We start from the raw sequence: 20,051 nt of genomic DNA on the forward strand, positions 1-20,051 counted from the left end.
CCAGTATATTCATTTAAGTATATAGAAATGTCAACGAAGTATTTAATTACACAAAGGTCACTAACAGAGAGTTGACAGCCAGGCCTGCTTTAAAGTGTTTTATGGTTAATTCCATTTTAGAACAGGATGTTCATTGTTGTTTTGAAATGTGTTTTTAATGTTATTTTGAAAAGAATATCTAAAATATTCAATAGTTTCACACACAGTGTTTAGAAAAAAACAGAGATTCCGTTAATTCGATTAGTAACTAACACAGTATGTCCTTTTTTATTCTTCATTGTAGAATCCCAAAACTACACTAATATTGGTAAAGTGTTTATTACTATTAGCGGTATTCATCATCCAGGAGTTCTGTTTTGCACGGCCTCCAGTTGGATACAATTTTTTTTGTCCATTTGGGAAGGTCTTATTGTCTTCGCAAAGTGTTTTGGTTTTGTTTTGCTTTTTGAGAAAATGTAAACATTTCTATTTTGTTTCAGCAAAAATCAATGTTAGGATTTTATCCTTCTTCAAAACTCTTAATCGGATTTGTAACAATTTATTTCTATTTGCCCTTCATAATTTTTCTAACACATTTTGGGACGAGGCTAAATTTATAAAATCTTCATAAATTTTTGCTCTATCTTACAATGAAGTATGCTTGATGTACAAATTTATATGGCATTTGAAGTGACTACGAACCCTTTTTAAGTTGTTAGGTGCATGTTATGCCGAGGAACAAAAAACTTCTTTTATTTAGGGACATATAATAGATAGAATGCTTGTAAAACTGTATTGTAAATATTGATTGAGGATAGAAACAATCCTTCAGCTTCATAGAGTGGTGTGTGTGTATACACATCTACATATATATGTTCTTCTTGGGGTTTTCTTTCAGGTATAGACTTCAGACCGTGAAGTCCTTAGCTGGAGTGAGTCTTATGTTACGGTTACTGTGGGCGAGTCTGCGATGGGATGACATGGCAGCCAAGGCTCCTCCAGGAGGAGGGACTACCCGGACAGGTATGGGGTTTTGGTTTTCTAAGTTAAGCTTAAAGAGAAAATCACTTGATAATTTGCTTAATTTTAAGCATATCTGTTACTTATTAAAATAAAATACTTATGTTTTAAAAATGCAGCTTTGCTAAAGTTTGGCAGCACATGCTAGAAAATCCTGGGGGCAGGTAAAAGGGGTTCAGATGATAAGGTGAGTCACTTACGTATGAACCAGTCTGAATTTTAAAAAGATTTTTTATTATAGAGCAGCTATTTTCAACCAGTGTGCTGTGAGAGTTTTTAAAACATTCAATACCTGCCCTGACTGGTGTGGTTCAGTGGGTTGGGTGTTGCTCAGCAGACTGAAAGGTCACCGATTTCTATCACCGATCAGGGCACATGCCTGGGTTGTGGGCTCAGCCCCTGGTTGAGGCGCATATGGGAGACGGCGAATCAATGTTTATCTTGCTCATGGATATTTCTTACCCTCTCTTCCTCCCTTCTCCTCTTTCTTAAAAAAAAAATCTTCAAAAAAAAAAAAGCATAAAAGTTAATGGTAGTCCACAGTGGTAGCAAAAAATGTATAAAGTTCTTTAAAAATAAATAAATAAATACAATACTTGACTGTTTATTCAGGGGCACTGACTTCTTTTCCCTTAAGACTGTCAAGTAAAAAAAATGAAAACAGCCAACGTAGCAGTAGCTGTTGGTATGAAAGATTTAAATTTTATACCTTTGTAAAAAATTTTTTTGGTCAGATCAGCAAAAACATTTTTTGGTGTGCCACAGAATTTTCATAATTAGTTTCTGTGTGCCATGGGATGAACAAGGTTGAAAATTGCTGCTACGGGATACAAATCACTTAAACCATGACATCGGAAACTCCCGGATTGCTGCTTTTCTCCTAGGGCTGTCGTTATTTAGGGTGAGTTTTGCCACCAGGAACTAAGGTGCCCCAGACAGCATTTTGCTCAGCTTAGAAATTTCCAGTGAGGAAGAAACTCAGTATGAACTGCATTTTAACAGTGATTCCGTGATCATTAATCAGATGTTTCCAAAAGTTTATTCCACGTGTGTCTCTTTTTTAAAGCAGCAGATGTTGTACCATTTTAGTCCCTGAGTATTTTAGTTGGTTATTAATATTTTGTGAATTAAATCACCATAGAAACATCTGAAACTGAAATCACAACAACAGAAATAATTAAGAGGCGAGATGTTGGTCCTTATGGCATTCGATCAGAATATTGTATCAGGAAAATTATTTGCCCCATTGGAGTTCCAGAAGCACCAAAAGGTAAGCAATTGAAAGAATTTTGTTCTTTCATTATTGACCTGTTAGCCACATTTTTTATGAATTGAAATTTGATTTTAATGTGTCTTTAACTATTTAATTTCTCAAAAAGGTTATTTTTTATTATAAACTATTATATTTAAAATGGCATTTAAGTAGTGAATACAGCAAGATTCCACTAGGCATACATTGATGCCTATAGACACTTGTGCCAAGAACAGGGAGGATACAAAGAGCTATGATAATACCTCTTATAATTAAGCTGTGGAGTGATTGACACCAGGACCATCCTCTCCAAGAGGGTAGCCACCAAGTCTGTCTGGTTTGCTGTAGGCCTGGCACCTGCTACAGCAACCAACACATAAGTGGTAAATGAAGATTTGTTGGCTCACGGGTTAAAGCTACTATAAAATACTTCAGTGTTCAGAATAGAAATAATATAAGAGGCTAAGGAGTTACTCAGGAAACATGTACAGAGCACCTACATGAGAGGTACTGGGTGGCAAATGCAAAAAAGAATGAGATCCAGCCCCTATTCTCAAGGAAGCAAAGAAAAGTTATAGTACTATAATAATATACTTGAGAATCAAAACTATTAAAACTAAAAAGAGTTCAGTACAGTGTCCCGATTCAGGATTTATAGACAAAAATCAATAATTTTGTTTATATATGCAGTAAAAGTATTTATGAAAAAAATCTATTAAGAAATGAGGAAAACCCTGGTTGGATAGTGCAGTTGTGTTAGAGCATTGTTCTACTATGCTGAGGTGGGTTTGATCCCCAGTCAGGGCACATGCAAGAATCAACCAGGGAATGCATAAATGGGTAGAACAACACATCGATGTTTCTCTCTCTTTTTTGGAAAAAAAAAAGAAAAGAAAAGAAAAAGAAATGAGTAAAAGGAAAATGCTGCTCCTAGGTAGAAACATACTATTTTATATATTTTATAAAGGTCATTTGTCCCCAAGTACATAAACTTAACATTTGAATCTTGATTGAATTAACTCAAAAGTTTGTCCTGGAGAATAAATACCTGAGAATGGCCTTTTTGAAGAGAACACTGTTAAGGGGTACCTATCCTATTAAATGATGAAACATTAGCATAATTAAAGCATTGTTGTCCTGGAACAGTATTAGATAGCTCAGTTGATAGGCAGAGATATAGATGCAAGAAGGTTTTCCGGATCCATCCTTAGTCTAGACCCCACAGCCTTCAGCGCAATCCACTGCAGTCTCCTTAAATCACATTTCTTTGGCTTTTGCACTTTGTACAACCTAGGTCCTCCTGCTTTTTTAGTTTCCTTCTGCTGTTTTCCTTTGATTCTACTACTTCTTGTTCCCTGAACATACGGGAAAGTTCAATACTTGTCTTTCCCTACTTTTTATTTTGGAAATTTTATCATTAGGATACTTTACCTATTTTTAGTATTTCAGGATCTCTTTATTAATGTTGGTAACTCTCAAGCCACCCCTTCTTAGTGCCTTAATAGGGAAATACAGATCACCAGAGTTGTACATGGCAAGGACGCCCAGCCGAGCTGTGGGAAGAACAAGCCATGCTTCTTGAAGGAAGTTATATCCATGTTAGGGTCTGAAGGATAAGTAGTCGTTGGTCAAGTGAGGGGTGGGAAGCTAGGAAGAGTGTTCCAGTCAAAGGGAACAAGCTGTGGAAAGGTTCATAGGCCTTTGTATTAGGGGCCCATGAGCCCTGACCCACTACCTGCTTTTGTTAATAAAGTTTGATTGGAACACAGCCACACTTACTCATTTATATATTGTCTTTGGCTCCTTTTGTGATGCAAAGGCAGAGTTAAGAAATTGTACGAGACCATCTGGCCCACATAGTATTTACCATCTGTCTTTTCAAGAAAAAGTTTGGCAATCCCTGCTTTTCATGATATATTAAGAGGAGATGCCAGAAGTACTATAATTTTAGGAGCTATATTGCTTAAAATACTCTTTCTTTTCCCAAGAAACACCGACACCTCAGAGGAAAGGCCTTCGATCAAGTGCATTACGGCCAAAGAGACCAGAAACGCCCAAGCAAACTGGCCCTGTTATTATTGAAACCTGGGTAGCAGAGGAAGAGTTGGAATTATGGGAGATCAGGGCGTTTGCTGAGAGGTAAGCAAATGGTTAACACATTATCAGATATTTGAAGATTTTATCACTTCAGGATAAAAGAATTACCCCCTTTATGCTTTATTCAATGTGTCCTATGTTACTCTACCTTTTGATTTTACGTACTAGTTGTATATCGTTTATTGCCCTGGTTCTAATTTTATCTGTTTGTCAATTTCTAATTATCTTAATTTAACTGTTTTATTTTTAAAATAATTTGTTACCTCTTCATGATATAAAAGTCAACCAGATTTCATTTAACATTAGATGCCAAATACCTAATAGGGTAGTTTCTGATAAGTTCCTCCTTTTCTTCCCTGCAGAGTGGAGAAAGAAAAGGCACAAGCAGTTGAGCAACAGGCTAAGGTTAGTGAACAGAAGAAGGCAGAGGACTTCAAGGCCCAAATGGAGGCTCACCTCAAACAGCAGCGGTTGGCTGCCCAGCAGGTGGGGGAGTTGGTACCAGTCCCACCTGGCAATGAATTGACATTTTTAGCCAACTTCATGCACACTGAAAGTACAGTAATTATATATTCATGTGGTTTCATTTTTAAGTGTATCTCACATATATCTTAATTTCATTACTTGAAAGTAGCTCTGTGGATACACCAAGCTATAGTTTTGTATAAAGTATACATATTTGGGGACAACATTTGAAATAAGATTTATTATCTTTATATTTAATGGATTGTTTCTTTTTTTTTTTAAGTAGAGAGTTTCAAAAGGTAATTCTTTTCCTTCAGAATTCCAACCTAAAATCTCTTTAGTCTGTGAAAAACAAATTGAACTAAAATTTTATGAATTTATTATCGATGGTCATAAAGTTACCAATTGTTTTTTAGCAGTTCCATACTATAACTAATGTACCATGTGTACCTGAATATTAGGGATACACATAAAAGATGATTACCCCTTTTTTCTGTTAAAGTGATACTATAAAACTTTTTAGCCCTGTTGGATGTGTAGATGAAATCGGTATCTGTCTATTTATAATACCAACTTAAGTTACACATAACGTTAAAAATTACATTTTATATAAACCAGCTCTTTACTCCAAACCACCTTTCCCTCACATTTTATAAAACATTTTTTTTCAAATTCTTAGGTATCTTTTACATCAGTTTACTATAGCGTCATTATCTTCACTTAAAGTTTGAAATAATAGCACTTTTGGATTCTGTCCATTCATAGAAACACTGGCTGGTTGTTTTGTTTTTCATTTCGTGAGTGTCTTACCATCTCTACAATGTAACCTAATGATTTACTTTTTAAATTTTCTTTAAATGCTTGTTTACAAAGATGGTCAACATGTCCAGTTTTGAAGACTTAGCCTCCGGAAATAACTGCTAGATATGTGTTCAGTCTTTTTGCCGCCTTTTTTTATTAATTCAATTATATGAACATCTAAGTATCCAAAACTAAATTCCTTTTCTTCTGAGGAAACAGAAATTACATGAAATACCTCATGTTACATTCAGGCATCGAGGATGTGTACAAAAGTCTTACGAAGATTGGGTGGGATGTCATTGATGAGTAGTTTCCAATGGCGGAGATATTTCAGAATTGGAATTGGATCTTGGCTCTACCATTGACTAGCTCTGGCTTTGGGCCAGTTTTATAACCTCTCTTGAGTTTCAGTTTCCGCATCTTTAAATCACAATGCCAGCAACTTTATTGGGTTGGTCTGAGCATTAAATGAGATAATGAAGGTAGCCCTGACCAGCTAGGCTCAGTGGGTTGGGCACCATCCAACAAAGCAAAAGGTTGCCTTCCCGGTAAGAGCACATGCCTGTTTTGCAGGCCAGGTTCCTGGTTGAGAGCGTGCAAGAGGCAGCTGATCAATGTTTCACATATCAATGTTTCTCTCCCTCTCTTTCTCCCTCCCTTCCCCTCTCTCTGAAAATAAATAAATAAAATAATGAAGGTGAAGTATCTGCTACCAGCTTTGTAGTCCATGCCACCTATTTTTATCTGTGTAAGCTTACACCATCACATTTGTAAACTGTCAGGAAATGTCGACAATCTATGGTAAAAGATCCACAGATTGTTTTTAATAACTATATAGTCTCAAAGATCAGATTATACCACTCTACACAAAATAGTCCAAAGTATTTTTTTGTAAAAATGTTTGAAGTCAAAAATAAGACTTAAGAAAATTGTTTTGTAATTTTCAGATTGCTTACTGCAGGTTTGCCAAATTGAATAATGATGTTTAAATATTGACATGTTTTTTACAATTGTATAAATTAACATTATGGTAAACCATAAATCTTTTACAGTTTGTATCATTTGTTATCTTCTCCAAATACCACTGCTGAGGAGCAAGGCGTTCCCATGTCTAGTAAGGTTGCCCATGTATCTGTTAATTTTTAGTCTGAAAGCTTGGACATTTTGTACAGGCTAAAAAACTTTGTAGCGCTTTTGATTACTTCTTATTAAAAACTCACTACTTTTAATAAATTATGTGAGTTAGAGTCAAAAATGTTTTCATCAGGAAATTAAATTCAGGGTAAATTTATATGGGCATATTTTCAAAAGTAAAATATTTTTTAAATTTGGTGCAGTTTCTTAGACTGGGAGAGATTGTAGCTGTACTTACTACAGAACAGTATTTAGAGCTATTTTGGTTCATGTTTTCCCTCCCTGACTTTTCTAGAAACGGTTGGAACAGCAGAAGCCTACAGTAATTTCAGCTTCCACAACTTCCCCAACAAACAGTACAACTAGTACCATCTCTCCAGCACAGAAAGTTATGGTGGCCCCCATAAGTGGTTCAGTTACACCTGGAACTAAAATGGTACTAACTACTAAAGTTGGATCTCCAGCAACAGTAACATTCCAGCAGAACAAGAACTTCCATCAGACCTTTGCTACATGGGTTAAACAAGGCCAGTCAAATTCAGGTACAAATTTGTGATTAAATTAAAGATTACTTTCATTCAAGAAAAAGATTTGCAATCACTTGCTGAAATAAAACATTTCTTTTGAAAATTGTTTTTCTTCTGCAGCATAATTGAGCAAACATGCTGTAACAGTTGGCTTGTTACAGATAATATTCATAATATTACATTAGCAAAACTCCTCTCTTAAATTATTTCACTTCCAACATTTACATAGTCCACTTTGAGTGGAGAGGATTATTATTTTTTTGTTTTTATTTTTTTGGCAAAATGAACCACATCTCATGCATTGGTGCCCTTCCTAGAAGTCACTACGTTGCTGGTTATTTTAAATCTAAAGCTTATTAAATGTCTTATACCCTATTAGCCACCAGCACAGCTGCCACATCTGCTACAACCATTGCCAGCACAGGTCAGACGTTCCAAATTACAGGCAATCCAGTCACTATGGCAGGAAAAGTAATTACCAAACTGCCACTTCCTGCAAACAGCAAGATTGTCGCTGTAAATGTGCCAGCAACACAAGGAGGTAAGGGAAATGTGAAGAGTTTTAATTCACATTTGCCAGATCATACCGTTGCCATCATTTTTCATTTCCTTTTCACTGATTTCAGTCCTCAGATATCACATTCTGTGTAGCCCACTGTGAAACCCTGCCACACCTAGTTTCTCCCCAGAAACTGAGCAACACCTGATGCTTTTTAGTAAAAGGGCAGTTGTTAATTCCTACTTTATCTTTTTTTAAGGTGTTGTTCAAGTACAACAAAAAGTCCTGGGTATCATTCCATCAAGTACAGGTACAAGTCAGCAAACCTTTACTTCATTCCAGCCCAGGACAGCAACAGTCACAATTAGGCCCAATACCTCATCTGGAGGAACCGCAAGCACGTCACAAGTAAGAATTCTTTACAGGCTTATTTTGCTTTGAAGTATTACCCACATCAGGTTTTTAGAATGACCTTTTCCGCAGTTAATCCAGCTTCTAATTTTTCCTTTCCTTTTACATAATCTGTGACAAAGTACTGATTTAAAAACATCTGTTGTTATATTTCTAAGTAAAAATGATAAATGAATTCTTTAACATGTACTTAATAGCACATTAGTATAGTGTATGAATCATAAGAATTGCTTTCTAGGGTTTTATAAAGAAAATTCCTTTATATAAAATACTGCAGAGCATGGGATCACCCTAGGAAACTTGCTGTGCAGCTGAGATAAAGAATGAAAAATACAATCCACAGCACTATAACTAGTTTTTAATCAGCTGATGTGTACAACTGTTATATACATCATTTCTTTGGCACTAGTAATATGGAAAAGGTTTAAAGTTTTGCAGAGTTGAAAATGTTTTGATCCTAAGTATAAGACTGAAAATAGTATGCTCTGTAGTCTCTCCTTTAAAACTATAAAATAACATTTGGCTTGTGATCTTACTCTTCTATATCCTGGGTTACAGATAGGGATTGGATCTCAGGGAAAATAGAATGCACCATTTTTCTGTGAGCAACTATCGTGATTATAGATTAGAGCTTCACTGGGTCTTGTTTCTTCCTTTTAGTCTGTAGGCTGTTCTTAGTATCAGTGGCAAGGAATTTCATATGATCTCATTTCAATTAAATTTTCTCTTCTCCCTTTATTCTTATGCTTAATATAATTTAAAATGTAATATCCAAGAATCTTTTGTCATTTCTATAGAATTGTTTACCGACATACAATATTTAAAGATCTGTGTTCTAAGTCCATCATGCTTTGTTCTTTTAAAAACATTTTAATTCATTGTCTTTTATGTCATTTATAGGTAATCACAGGGCCTCAGATCCGCCCTGGTATGACGGTGATTAGAACACCACTCCAACAGTCAACACTAGGAAAGGCTATTATTCGAACACCTGTGATGGTACAGCCAGGTATTCCTCCATCCAGTATTACCATTTTACATCTATATAGCCAGTCCAGGAAATCTGTAGTACTCTGTATTTGGCACTTTACACACTAGAAAATACCAATCTGAATTAAGATTTCAAAGCATACTAAATTCTAATCCATTGTAGAATGCATTCATAGATACTATTTCATTTCTGGCACTGCAAAATAGATCCAGTTATGCTTACTAAAAATATTTTTTTATCGCTGGCTGGTGTGGCTCAGTGGGTTGATTGCCAGCCCCATGAACCAAGAGGTCGCTGGTTCAATTCCCAGTACAGGCGCATGCCTGGGTTGCAGGCCAGGTCCCTAGTTGGGGGCGTGGGAGAAGCAACTGATCAATGTATCTCTCACACACATTGATGTTTGTCTCCCTTTCTTTCTCCCTCCCTTTCCCTTCTCTCTAAAAATAAATAAATAAAAATTTCTAAAAATATTTTTTAAACCTCCAATAAATAGAATAAATACACTCAAATAATTGGAGTAGAAAATGAGTTAAGAAAATAGCCCCTATGTCAAAAGATGAAAACAAAGTCAAGAAAACAGTTAAGAAGCATTTAAACAGAAAGAATAAAACAAGATTACAAGGCAGTGCCAGCCTGTTATTAGTGGGAATAGGCTAAAGCTCCTATATTAAAATTTGAAGAATGTAATAATGAGTGAAAAAAAATCCACCTATACATTTTTGAGAAACATAACTAAAATCAAATTACCACAAAAGGTTAAAAATCAAAGGATGGGCAAAGATACTTGAAGCAAAGGCCAAAAAAAAAGAAAAGAAAGGAAGAGGGGAGCAATGAGGAGAATAAGAATAATCCTGCTAATATTGGGCAGAGTAGAATTCATTGTCTTCAAAAAACCCTAAATGGGGCAAAGTGGGTGTTTTTAGATTGGCTTAAAGACAAACATTACAATGAAAATGCAACCTGGAATCTTTATGAACTAAATAAAATTATCACTGAAGTGTTTTAATCAAAAATTATTTGAAACCATATATCAATTTCTGTACTTTCAGGAATTCATATTGGTTTTAAATATTTATGGATGATTTGTATGAAATAGTCATATAATGTGTCATGGGTCAAACCTTAATGAATTCCAAAAAGTAGAATGTTGTTAGGCTACATTCTTTGTAGTAAAGCTTTCAGTCATTATATTAAAGTGTTATAGTAATAACTTACTTTCTTAGACATTTAAAAATAATATGTCCTCATAAGTAAGTTTTAAGTTAAATATCAAATGTGTTATTTCACACGGATTATCAAATAGCAACTAAACTATGCTGCCAAAGCTAAACTCAGAAGCAAATTCATTCTTTAATAAATCCTTGAGCACCTATTCTGGGTAGTTGAAGTACATTGGTGAACTTAAACAGACCAAAGAAACCATTTTCTTAAATCTTAACAAAAAGTTAGAAAAATGTGTAAAACAAATTTTTTTTAATTTTTAATTAATTTTATTAGTTTTAAGATTTTATTTATTTATTTATTTTTAGAGAGGAAGAGAGGGAGTGAAACATCAATGTATGGTTGCCTCTCGTACACCCCATATTGGGGACATGGCCTGCAACCCAGGCATGTGCCCTGGACTGGGAATCAAACTGGTGATGCTTTGGTTCACAGGCCTGTGCCCAATCCACTGAGCTATACCACCTTGGGCCCATTGTCACTTTTTAAAGTTCTTAATTAGTTGCTCTTATCAGATTGTTTTCCTTTGTGTAAATTCCTAGGCACTGAGCCTCCTTTCCATGGCCCTTTGGAGCCTATAGAATTTATTCCTCTGGGATTTAGTTTTCCTGATTAAAATTAGACACGTAATCCAAAATTTCATTGCAAAAGTCCATTGACAATAGTTTTTTCGACCATTAATTATCCTGCTGCCACACAGGACTGTCTGTCAGACATCTGAGTCCTGATGGAGGCAGGTCACTCACTCAGGTGAAGGCACCTGCAAACTCCATAGACTATCCACCTGCCACCAATTTCCTCTCTTCAAGATGGCCAAGGATGCCCTACTTTCAAGTCATCCCTCAAGAGTCCGGAGCTCCATGGGGCCGCCACTCCAGCCCCAGCAGAGGCCGCAGAGAAAAGTTAAAACAAATCTTAAGTGAAAAGAAGGAGGAAGTAAAGTAAAAACACAAATATAATTATAAAACAAGTCAAATATTATTAAAATAAGCCTTTTTTTTTTGCAAATCTGATCTTTAGAAAAGATAATAAAATGCTAGTTTAAAGAATTAGGCATGAGAAAGTGCTTTAAAAATAGAATAAGTTTTTAAAAATCTAAATAACTGTTTATAGGTATCCTTGTGGTAAAACATTGAAAATTCTCACTATACTCAGGAATTAAATCTATTTGAATAATTAAGCATAAATATATGTTATTCTTATACATTTCAAATCTCAGTGATTCATGTCAAGGAAAGAAAATTTGGAAAGTTTTGCCATATTATTACCTATAAAAATAATTCTGCATTTCATTATTTTAATGGTAAAATTCTTCAAAAAGATTAGGAAACAAACAATTCCTTCTTATGAAAAATAGTTATAGAGCCCTAGCTGGTGTAGCTCAGTGGATTGAGTGCTGGCCTGCAAACCAAACGGTTGCGGGTTCCCGGTCAGGGCACATGCCTGGGTTGCTGGCCAGGTCACTAGTAGGGGGTGTGTTTGAGAGCCAGCCACACATGGCTATTCTCTCCCTCTCTTCCTCACTTCCCTTCTCTCTAAAAAAAAATATATAAATAAATCTTTTAAGAAAAAAGTTCTAGAACATGGAAAAAGATGATTAAATTTTTTCCTGTTCATTTTACAAATTTAGTACAATTCCAATAAGAAACATAGTGTAGTTTTAGACAGTCTTTTTTTTTTTTTTTAAATACCAAAGCAGGATCTATCACAGCAAACAAAATATGATTTATTACTTCAGTTAATGATACAGGGACAATTGATAAAAATCAATATCCATTCCTGTTTAAAAATAGATGTCAGGCAGGTAACTGAAAGGAAAGATAAAATAATGTGTAAAGGAGGAAAAAAATTATAGGTGATAAATTATAATATGCTTAGAAAAGCTGAAAAAATTAACGATTGCAAGATACATAGAGCTTTTGTTCCCTAAAGCCTGCAGCCTTTGTAGCTGCGAATGTGTGTGTTTGACTTGTATATGTGAATCTATATAGCTTCAGTGTGAGTGGGGCTGTTGTGTCAAAGGAAAAGCAAGATGGCCCTTGGGGCTGGTAGGACCCAGTGAAGATGAGAAGAGTTAACAGCAGTTGTGGTCACGAGAGGTGCCCTGGGTGGGTCGGTAGGCATTATATGTGTCTGAGTGTGTGTGGGTCAACTTATCCCTATTCCTTCCCTACACTAGCCTTTCCTAAAGTGCAATCCACAGACTCCCAGGATGTAATAAAAAAATTTAAATTTTTGTAATTGCATTTTGATGATAGTCTAAAAATAACATGTACATATTGGGCATTATTATCTGAATGACCATCATATAATCAGTTGCTACCAACCTGTTACCCATCTGTGTTTATGATGACACCAAGTGATCAGTACCAAGTAATCAACTAAAATAACCTTTCATGCAGTGTTCTTCGACCTACAGTATGAGGACATACTGTTGAGGTGTAGAGGTTCTCAAATGAAAGCACTTGACTACATGTGCTGTACAGTTTATTTGATTCATCCTGAAGAATGGATGAGAATAACTAAGGAAAGTTTAGACGAAAGAATAATGATGGAAAACTTGCATTGCCGGTTGTTAAAGTGTATTTTTAGCCCCCAGAATTAGAAGCATGATACCAAAGGAAAGTAGACCAGGAGAGACAACTAAGGATGCATTGTATGTGAGAATGGGCTGTATGACAAAGGTGGTGTGTTTGAATCAGAAGAAGGACTGGATTTATGAGTAAATGATAACTGGGATAATCAGTTTTGAGGGGAAAATAGACAACATATACTGTGATTAAGAATATACTCGGGAAGATATATCCGACTAGAGAATGCAAGAAAACTTTAAGAGCAATAAGTAAAACGTAAAGAAAATCCACATGAAAAAACTTACAGGTTTACAAATAAAAGTCAGACAGCAAAGTCGGAAAAATACATTTTTGCTATTTAGTCATGTATCTTTAATGTGTAAAAAGCAACTATGAAAAGTTCACAAATGAATTACAATGACTTGACAGTTTTGTATGCTGACCCTCTATAGTAATTGAAGAAATTCAAGTACTATGATCATATTCTTTCTGATTGCCGAAATATTTTACTTTAGTGATAGTATCTAGGACTTTATTCACTGAAATGGGCACTCAGTTATGGTGGGAGTATGAATTGATAAAACCTTTCTAAAATTCAAGTTACTGCTGTGTAACTACTATGAACCTAGTAACTAGAGGTGTTTATTCTAAGGAAATAATTAGAAGCCCATATAAGTGTGTAAGCAAGGATTTCACCATGGAGTTATTTAAAAAGGAAAAAAGGAAGGTATTCCAAATGTCAAAATATGCTCAATAGTATACCTATGCAAGGATATTGACCACCAGTCATTAAAAGAAATATACACAGAAATATGCAATCACAGAAGGAAAAAAGGAAGTGAATACCAAACTTTGAAAATGCGATGCTATTCACTAATTAATAAAGAGTAGGACTTTGTTAAATTAACTCCCAAATAATTACTCTTAGCAACCATCCTACAAGGGGCATGCCGATTGGAGGGGAATCCTACCTTCCTTTCTTCCAGTTTCAGCAAGTTAAATGAGAAATGGTAGTTTTTAGAAGTAGAACTTCAGTAGTTTTTATTGAACAATAACTATGAACGCATTCTTTGAGTACTTTGCTCAAGTACAGGCATGTCTTGGAGATACTGCTTGTTTGGTTCCAAGCCATTGCAATAAAGCAAATGTTGCAAGTCATAATCTTTTTGTTGGTGGCAGGTCTTGATTTCAGTTTGTTAAAAAAAAAAAACAAAAACAAAAACGTAACATCTGTGAAGCTCATCAAAAATAAGCGCAGTAAGACGAGGATATAGTGGTCCTTCCTCTCATGCTTCTCCCAAACAGTCTGACACAGAGCTATAGGAAAAGCCTATTTATAATTGACCCAGAATATTTCAGATTATGTTTTGTTTAAAATTCACATGAATTGATTTTACATTAAATATGTTAATGTTCTATTCCTAAAGAACAGCAGCCTTATAATGGCATATTTTACATATTATTCTATGTCTTCCCTGTTGTCATTTTGGCTTTAGACATACAGGAAGAATATTAATTGCTTTTCCACTATACTACAGATAGCAGGAAATGGAGATGGTCGTCAGTGATACGACTGAAAACAAGCTCACTGACAACAAGGTGGATCCTTTAGGCACGTGTATATGTCTGAATGCATCCTTGAGCTGTTGGCATCCCATAAGGCTTTCTTGAAAATTGAAAAGAATACATTCATCTGAAGTATGAAAATATTTAAACTCTAAGTGCTAAAGGCCTATAAAAATTTGTAATGCTTTGCTGTTTGCCTAGGTACTCCTCAACAAGTGGTGACTCAGATCATCAGAGGTCAGCCTGTGTCCACTGCAATCTCTGCCCCTAATGCAGTTTCCTCAACACCTGGGCAGAAAGGATTAACTTCAGGAACATCCACTGCAAATCTGCAGTCTTCGACTTCACAGTCCCCTCGCCCCCAGCAGGGACAGGTGAAGCTTACCATGGCTCAGCTCACTCAGTTAACACAGGGCCACGTAAGTAACGCACCATCATTTTAACTTTAGAGGTGATCTTATTTATTCTTTTTGTAACTTTAAAAGACTACTTATTTTCAGAAACTAAAAAAGCACTTGTTTTAAGCAAGAAATGTCTGCTCTCTAGGTTAAACAAAAATACTTTTTACAGGTAGTATATGATAAGCCTCGCCTATCTAGAGTCCTTAGACCATAAGCTGTAACAGTGGGAGGGGTAACCCTTTTAACCACTGAAATTTTATTGGTTGACCCATTTCCATGGGAAAAATAAAATTTGAGTACATCAGGTTGCTTCCTTGCAAGGCTCAGTGTTGTTGCCAATTACTCTAATAGTAATCAATAGATTGAATACAGTTTCCATGGAACTTGATAAGCTGACTTTTTTAAAAGATTTTATCTATTTATTTTTACACAGCTGGGAAGGGAGGGAGAAAAAGAGGGAGAGAAACATCAATGTGTGGTTGCCTCTCACATGCCCCATACTGGGGACCTCGCCTGCAATCCAGGCATGTACCCTGATCAGGAATCAAACCAGGAACCCTTTGATTCTCAGACTGGCACTCAATCCACTGAGCTACACCAGACAGGGTGATAAGCTGGTTTTTAAAATTTATATGGAAGTACAAAGGATCGAGAATTGCTATCGTACTTTTGAAAAACTGGAGGATTTTCCCTACATAATAACCTGATATCAAAACTTACTATAATGCTTCACTAATTCATAGAGTAAGATAGGTAGACCTCCAGAACAATATAAAACGTACAGAAAGTGACCCATGCCTCTGCGGACACTTGTAATATACAGTATGTTTCAGAACTTAAGACGCACCTAGGTTTTAGAGGAGGAAAATAGGGAAGGAAAAAAAAAAAAACCCACTACACACCGCCCCACCCCCACCTCCTAGTGAGCCAGGTACGCTGTATTTGGACTGTAAGACGCACCCCCATTTTCCTCCCAAATTCCTTGCCCTACTCCACAAAGTCACAAGTTCATTGGGAGAAAAATCACATGAGGCAGGCTGTATGTGTAAAGATGCTTCGAAATTATAAAACAATATTAATATAAGATGTTGAAAATCAGAATTTTTTGTTGATGTTAACATTTCACTTCAGTGTCCTTATAGTAGTACCCCCTTATTTGTAGGGGATTCATTCCAAGACTCCCGTGGATACCTGAAACCATGGACCTTACCGAACCCTATATATACTATGTTTTTCCTATACACACATTTGTTTTCACTCAAAGGAAGCACTTTACGGCTCCTCTTTGGCATATCTAAATGACCAGCATCACTGCCCTAGTGCTTTGGGGGCATTATTAAGTAAAATAACGGTCACTTGAGCACAACATGCATTGTAGTAGTGAGACAGTTGATCCGATAACCAAAAGGGTTACTAAAGTGACTAATGTTTGGAAGCACAAACAGCGTAGATAAGATAAACTGGACAAAGGGACGATTCGCCTTCCAGAGGCTAGAAGCAGTCAGTGCGCGATTTCTTCACACTCCTCGTGACAGCACACAGTTTAAAATTTATGAATCATTTCTTTCTTACATTTCCCATTTAATATATCCATATAGCACTTGGCCATGGGTAACTGAAATTGCAGAAAGCAAAACCATGGATAAGGGGGAGTACTGTATTTTAAAATTTGGATGATTTAGACCTGGAGGAGTGCTGTTACTTACAGGCAGATTCCTGGCTGTCCATTTGGAGAGCTTGGACCGGAACACTCTGGGTTGTTCATGGTTTTTCTAATAAACAGCATCAGTCTTTTTAAATAAATATTCTTATTTTAGCTTATCTGAATTCCTTCTGGTGCCATTCCATAGACATTGAAAGACATTTTCATTTGTTATAGGATCTTTTAACATAAAAATGGTATACTTACAGATTGATGCTTTGAATTCAGTTTACATGTTGTGTTTTTTCCATAGGGTGGGAATCAAGGTTTGACAGTAGTAATTCAAGGACAAGGTCAAACTACTGGACAGTTGCAGTTGATACCTCAAGGGGTGACTATACTTCCAGGTCCAGGACAGCAGCTGATGCAAGCTGCAATGCCAAATGGTACCGTTCAGCGATTCCTCTTTACCCCATTGGCAACAACAGCCACAACAGCCAGCACCACCACCACCACCACTGTTTCCACCACAGCAGCAGGTAGAACTTGGGTTTATTGGAAGCACTGCATGTTATTACCACAAGTTGCTGGGCTAGCAAAGGGGTAAGAGATGAGTGCTTATCTTTGGAAGGATATACTTCAAGCCAGTAAGCCTAACAGTTGGCTGGTCAGCCTCACAACATCTCAACAAGATCTCTCATTCTTAGACTCTTTCACCTTCACCCCTCATAAAATGTATAGAAGGAGAGGCGAGGGAGTGGAATCGTGGTAATATAATTACGCTCACATTCCTTGGAAGCCTTACAGGCACTGGTTGAACCATGGAGTTAATCTTAGGGTGGGTGGCCATATAGATCCAGCTCATAACCTGCAAGTGAGAACTACAGGTCCAGAACCACTTTGTTTGATTTCTGCAAGCTGCTGCCACTAACTGCCACCACACCGTGGGAGCAAAATGAGGGCGAGAACTCACCTGGGGCAAAAGGCCTGGCTGATTTCCAGAGACTGAGCCTTACTTTGGAAACTAGTTATCTGGAGAGTCAGCAGAGTGTGCAGACGGTGGCCATAAAACAGGGCCCACACTCCCCAATTTCAAAGATTCAAGTTTGTCTAAAAGGAGCCTTTCTAAGGCATCAATCTTTTATACTGAAATACAGAATTCTCACCTGTAGAAAATCCCCTTCATATTCTTCTTTAATCTTGGTCTTATGTTCTTCTAGAATAATAGAATTATTTGGTTTTTCTTTTTCACAGGTACAGGTGAACAAAGACAGAGTAAATTGTCACCCCAGACACAGGTGCAACCAGCCAAAACCCTGCCACCAGCTCAGTCATCAAGTGTGAATCCTCTGGAATCCCAGCCACAGGTTGCTCAGCCTTCAGCTCAACCCCAGCCGCAAGCTCAGCCTGAGTCCCCAGCTCAGCCTGAAGTTCAGCCTCAGCCTGAAGTTCAGACCCAAACAACTGTTGCATCCCATGTCCCTTCTGAAGCACAACCCACCCAAGTACAGTCATCCAAACCCCAAGTTGCAGTACAGTGTCAGCCTCAAAGTAATGTTCAAGGACAGCCTCCTGCTTGCGTCCAAAGTCCACCACAGGCTCGAATACGTCCATCAACTCCATCCCAGGTGTCTCCTGGTCAGCAATCCCAGGTTCAGACTACAACCTCACAACCGATTCCAATTCAGCCACATACATCTCTTCAGATACCTTCCCAGGGCCAGCCACAGTCACAACCCCAGGTACAGTCTTCACCTCAAACTCTTTCATCGGGACAGACGTTAAGTCAAGTTACTGTTTCATCCCCATCCCGTCCTCAGCTACAAATACAGCAGCCACAGCCCCAAGTCATTGCTGTGCCTCAGCTGCAACAACAAGTCCAGGTTCTGTCTCAGATCCAGTCACAGGTTGTGGCTCAGATACAGGCTCAGCAAGGTGGTGTGCCCCAGCAAATCAAACTCCAGTTACCTATTCAAATTCAGCAAAGCAGTCCTGTGCAGACTCACCAGATTCAGAATGTGGTTACAGTGCAGGCAGCCAGTGTGCAAGAGCAGTTGCAAAGGGTTCAGCAACTCAGGGATCAGCAGCAAAAGAAGAAACAGCAACAGATAGAAATTAAGCGGGAACACACCCTCCAAGCTTCTAATCAAAGTGAAATCATTCAGAAACAGGTAAAGTTATTAAGTAAAAGCAGCATGTTCAGTAGCTTGAATTATTGTGCTGTGCATTAGACTTAGTGTTTGGTTGTGTTAGGTTTCCTAAATGAGACAGAAGTCATTGATGTTTCACTTTAGAAGCAGCATTGGTTTTACCAAAATATTGAATGAGCATTATGGTTTGGAACTCTTTGTTGGAAGTAGTCAGTGCTTATTAGAAAAACTACCTGCATTTTGGGAGAACTAAGATGGAAAGAATGGAGTTAGGAGTTGAAGTATCATTAATAGAAAACTGGAAGGTTTAATGAAGCTTTAAATCCACTTCAGGCCTCATAGCAATTTGTTTGAAGTTCTTTACAGTTGTCATCCCTTAGTTTGCATGTAGACTAAGCAAATTATAGACTGGTTAAACTCATTTGCATTTCTAGCCACACCTTTGTAAGTACATATTAAATGTTATTCCATAGCTTACACGTAAAGTGGCATTATGGAATAGCATCTTAGTGAAGTAAGGCAATTTAGATGAGTAAGATTTATCCTACTTAAAATGAAGTCACATGTATAACATTACTGTATAAAGTTTTCTTTGCATCTACAGCATGCACCGCCTGGCACTAGTCAGGAGTTAGAGTATGGATTTCAAGTGCTCCCATGTCATGAGACCTGCATTCAGTCCCTGGGTCTCCCATTCACAGCCCCTGAAACTCACTTGTGTCCTCTAGCCGTATCCTCACTAAAACTCCCTCTTTCCAGCCACCCAAGGTCATTGGAATGATTGAATGAGGTCGTATATGTAGAAGCACTTTTATTTTGTTTTTATTGACATGTATTTGACATACAGCATTGTGTAAATTTAAGGTGTACAACATGTTGGTTTCATACATTTACATATTATAATGTTGCTATTGTAATGCTAAGTAGTACCTCTGTCATGTCACATAATTATCATTTCTTTTTAGTGTTTCCAATACTTAATATCTAGTCTCAGCAACTTTGATGATTATAATACATTATTAGAAACACTTTTAAAGATTTTATTTATTTATTTTTAGAGATAGGGGAAGGTAGGAAGAAAGAGAGGGAGAGAAACATCAGTGTGTGAGAGGCACATCAATCGGTTGCCTCTCACATGCCCCCAGCCGGGGACCTGGCATGTAACCCAGGCATGTGCCCTGACTAGGAATTGAACCGGCAACCATTTGGTTTGCAGGCCGGCACTCAATCTACTGAGCCACACCAGCCAGGACTAGAAGTACTTTTTAAAGAGTAAAAGAGTTTAAAAGACCTATAGTAATAGAATTATAAAATTAACATAA

General features: G+C 37.0%; 1 protein-coding gene across 12 annotated transcripts in view; it reads left to right on the plus strand.

Moving 5' to 3' along the window:
• Nucleotides 1-20,051, plus strand: part of BPTF (bromodomain PHD finger transcription factor) — a 124,408-nt gene that overhangs the window by 81,210 nt on the left and 23,147 nt on the right. For 6 of the 12 annotated variants that reach the window (XM_024573445.2, XM_024573447.2, XM_045182531.2 and 3 more), the window contains 11 exons: nucleotides 878-1,002; nucleotides 2,141-2,269; nucleotides 4,240-4,390; nucleotides 4,711-4,834; nucleotides 7,044-7,290; nucleotides 7,655-7,816; nucleotides 8,034-8,182; nucleotides 9,086-9,194; nucleotides 14,738-14,955; nucleotides 16,893-17,118; nucleotides 17,834-18,750. In XM_024573445.2, coding sequence (XP_024429213.2) covers nucleotides 878-1,002; nucleotides 2,141-2,269; nucleotides 4,240-4,390; nucleotides 4,711-4,834; nucleotides 7,044-7,290; nucleotides 7,655-7,816; nucleotides 8,034-8,182; nucleotides 9,086-9,194; nucleotides 14,738-14,955; nucleotides 16,893-17,118; nucleotides 17,834-18,750 — 2,557 coding nt within the window. The remainder of the gene's footprint in view (nucleotides 1-877; nucleotides 1,003-2,140; nucleotides 2,270-4,239; nucleotides 4,391-4,710; nucleotides 4,835-7,043; nucleotides 7,291-7,654; nucleotides 7,817-8,033; nucleotides 8,183-9,085; nucleotides 9,195-14,737; nucleotides 14,956-16,892; nucleotides 17,119-17,833; nucleotides 18,751-20,051) is intronic. The other 6 variants (XM_024573449.2, XM_024573450.2, XM_045182534.2 and 3 more) reach the window with 5 other exon arrangements.

This window comes from Desmodus rotundus, chromosome 9, assembly GCF_022682495.2.
Source record: "Desmodus rotundus isolate HL8 chromosome 9, HLdesRot8A.1, whole genome shotgun sequence".
Lineage (NCBI taxonomy): Eukaryota > Metazoa > Chordata > Mammalia > Chiroptera > Phyllostomidae > Desmodus > Desmodus rotundus.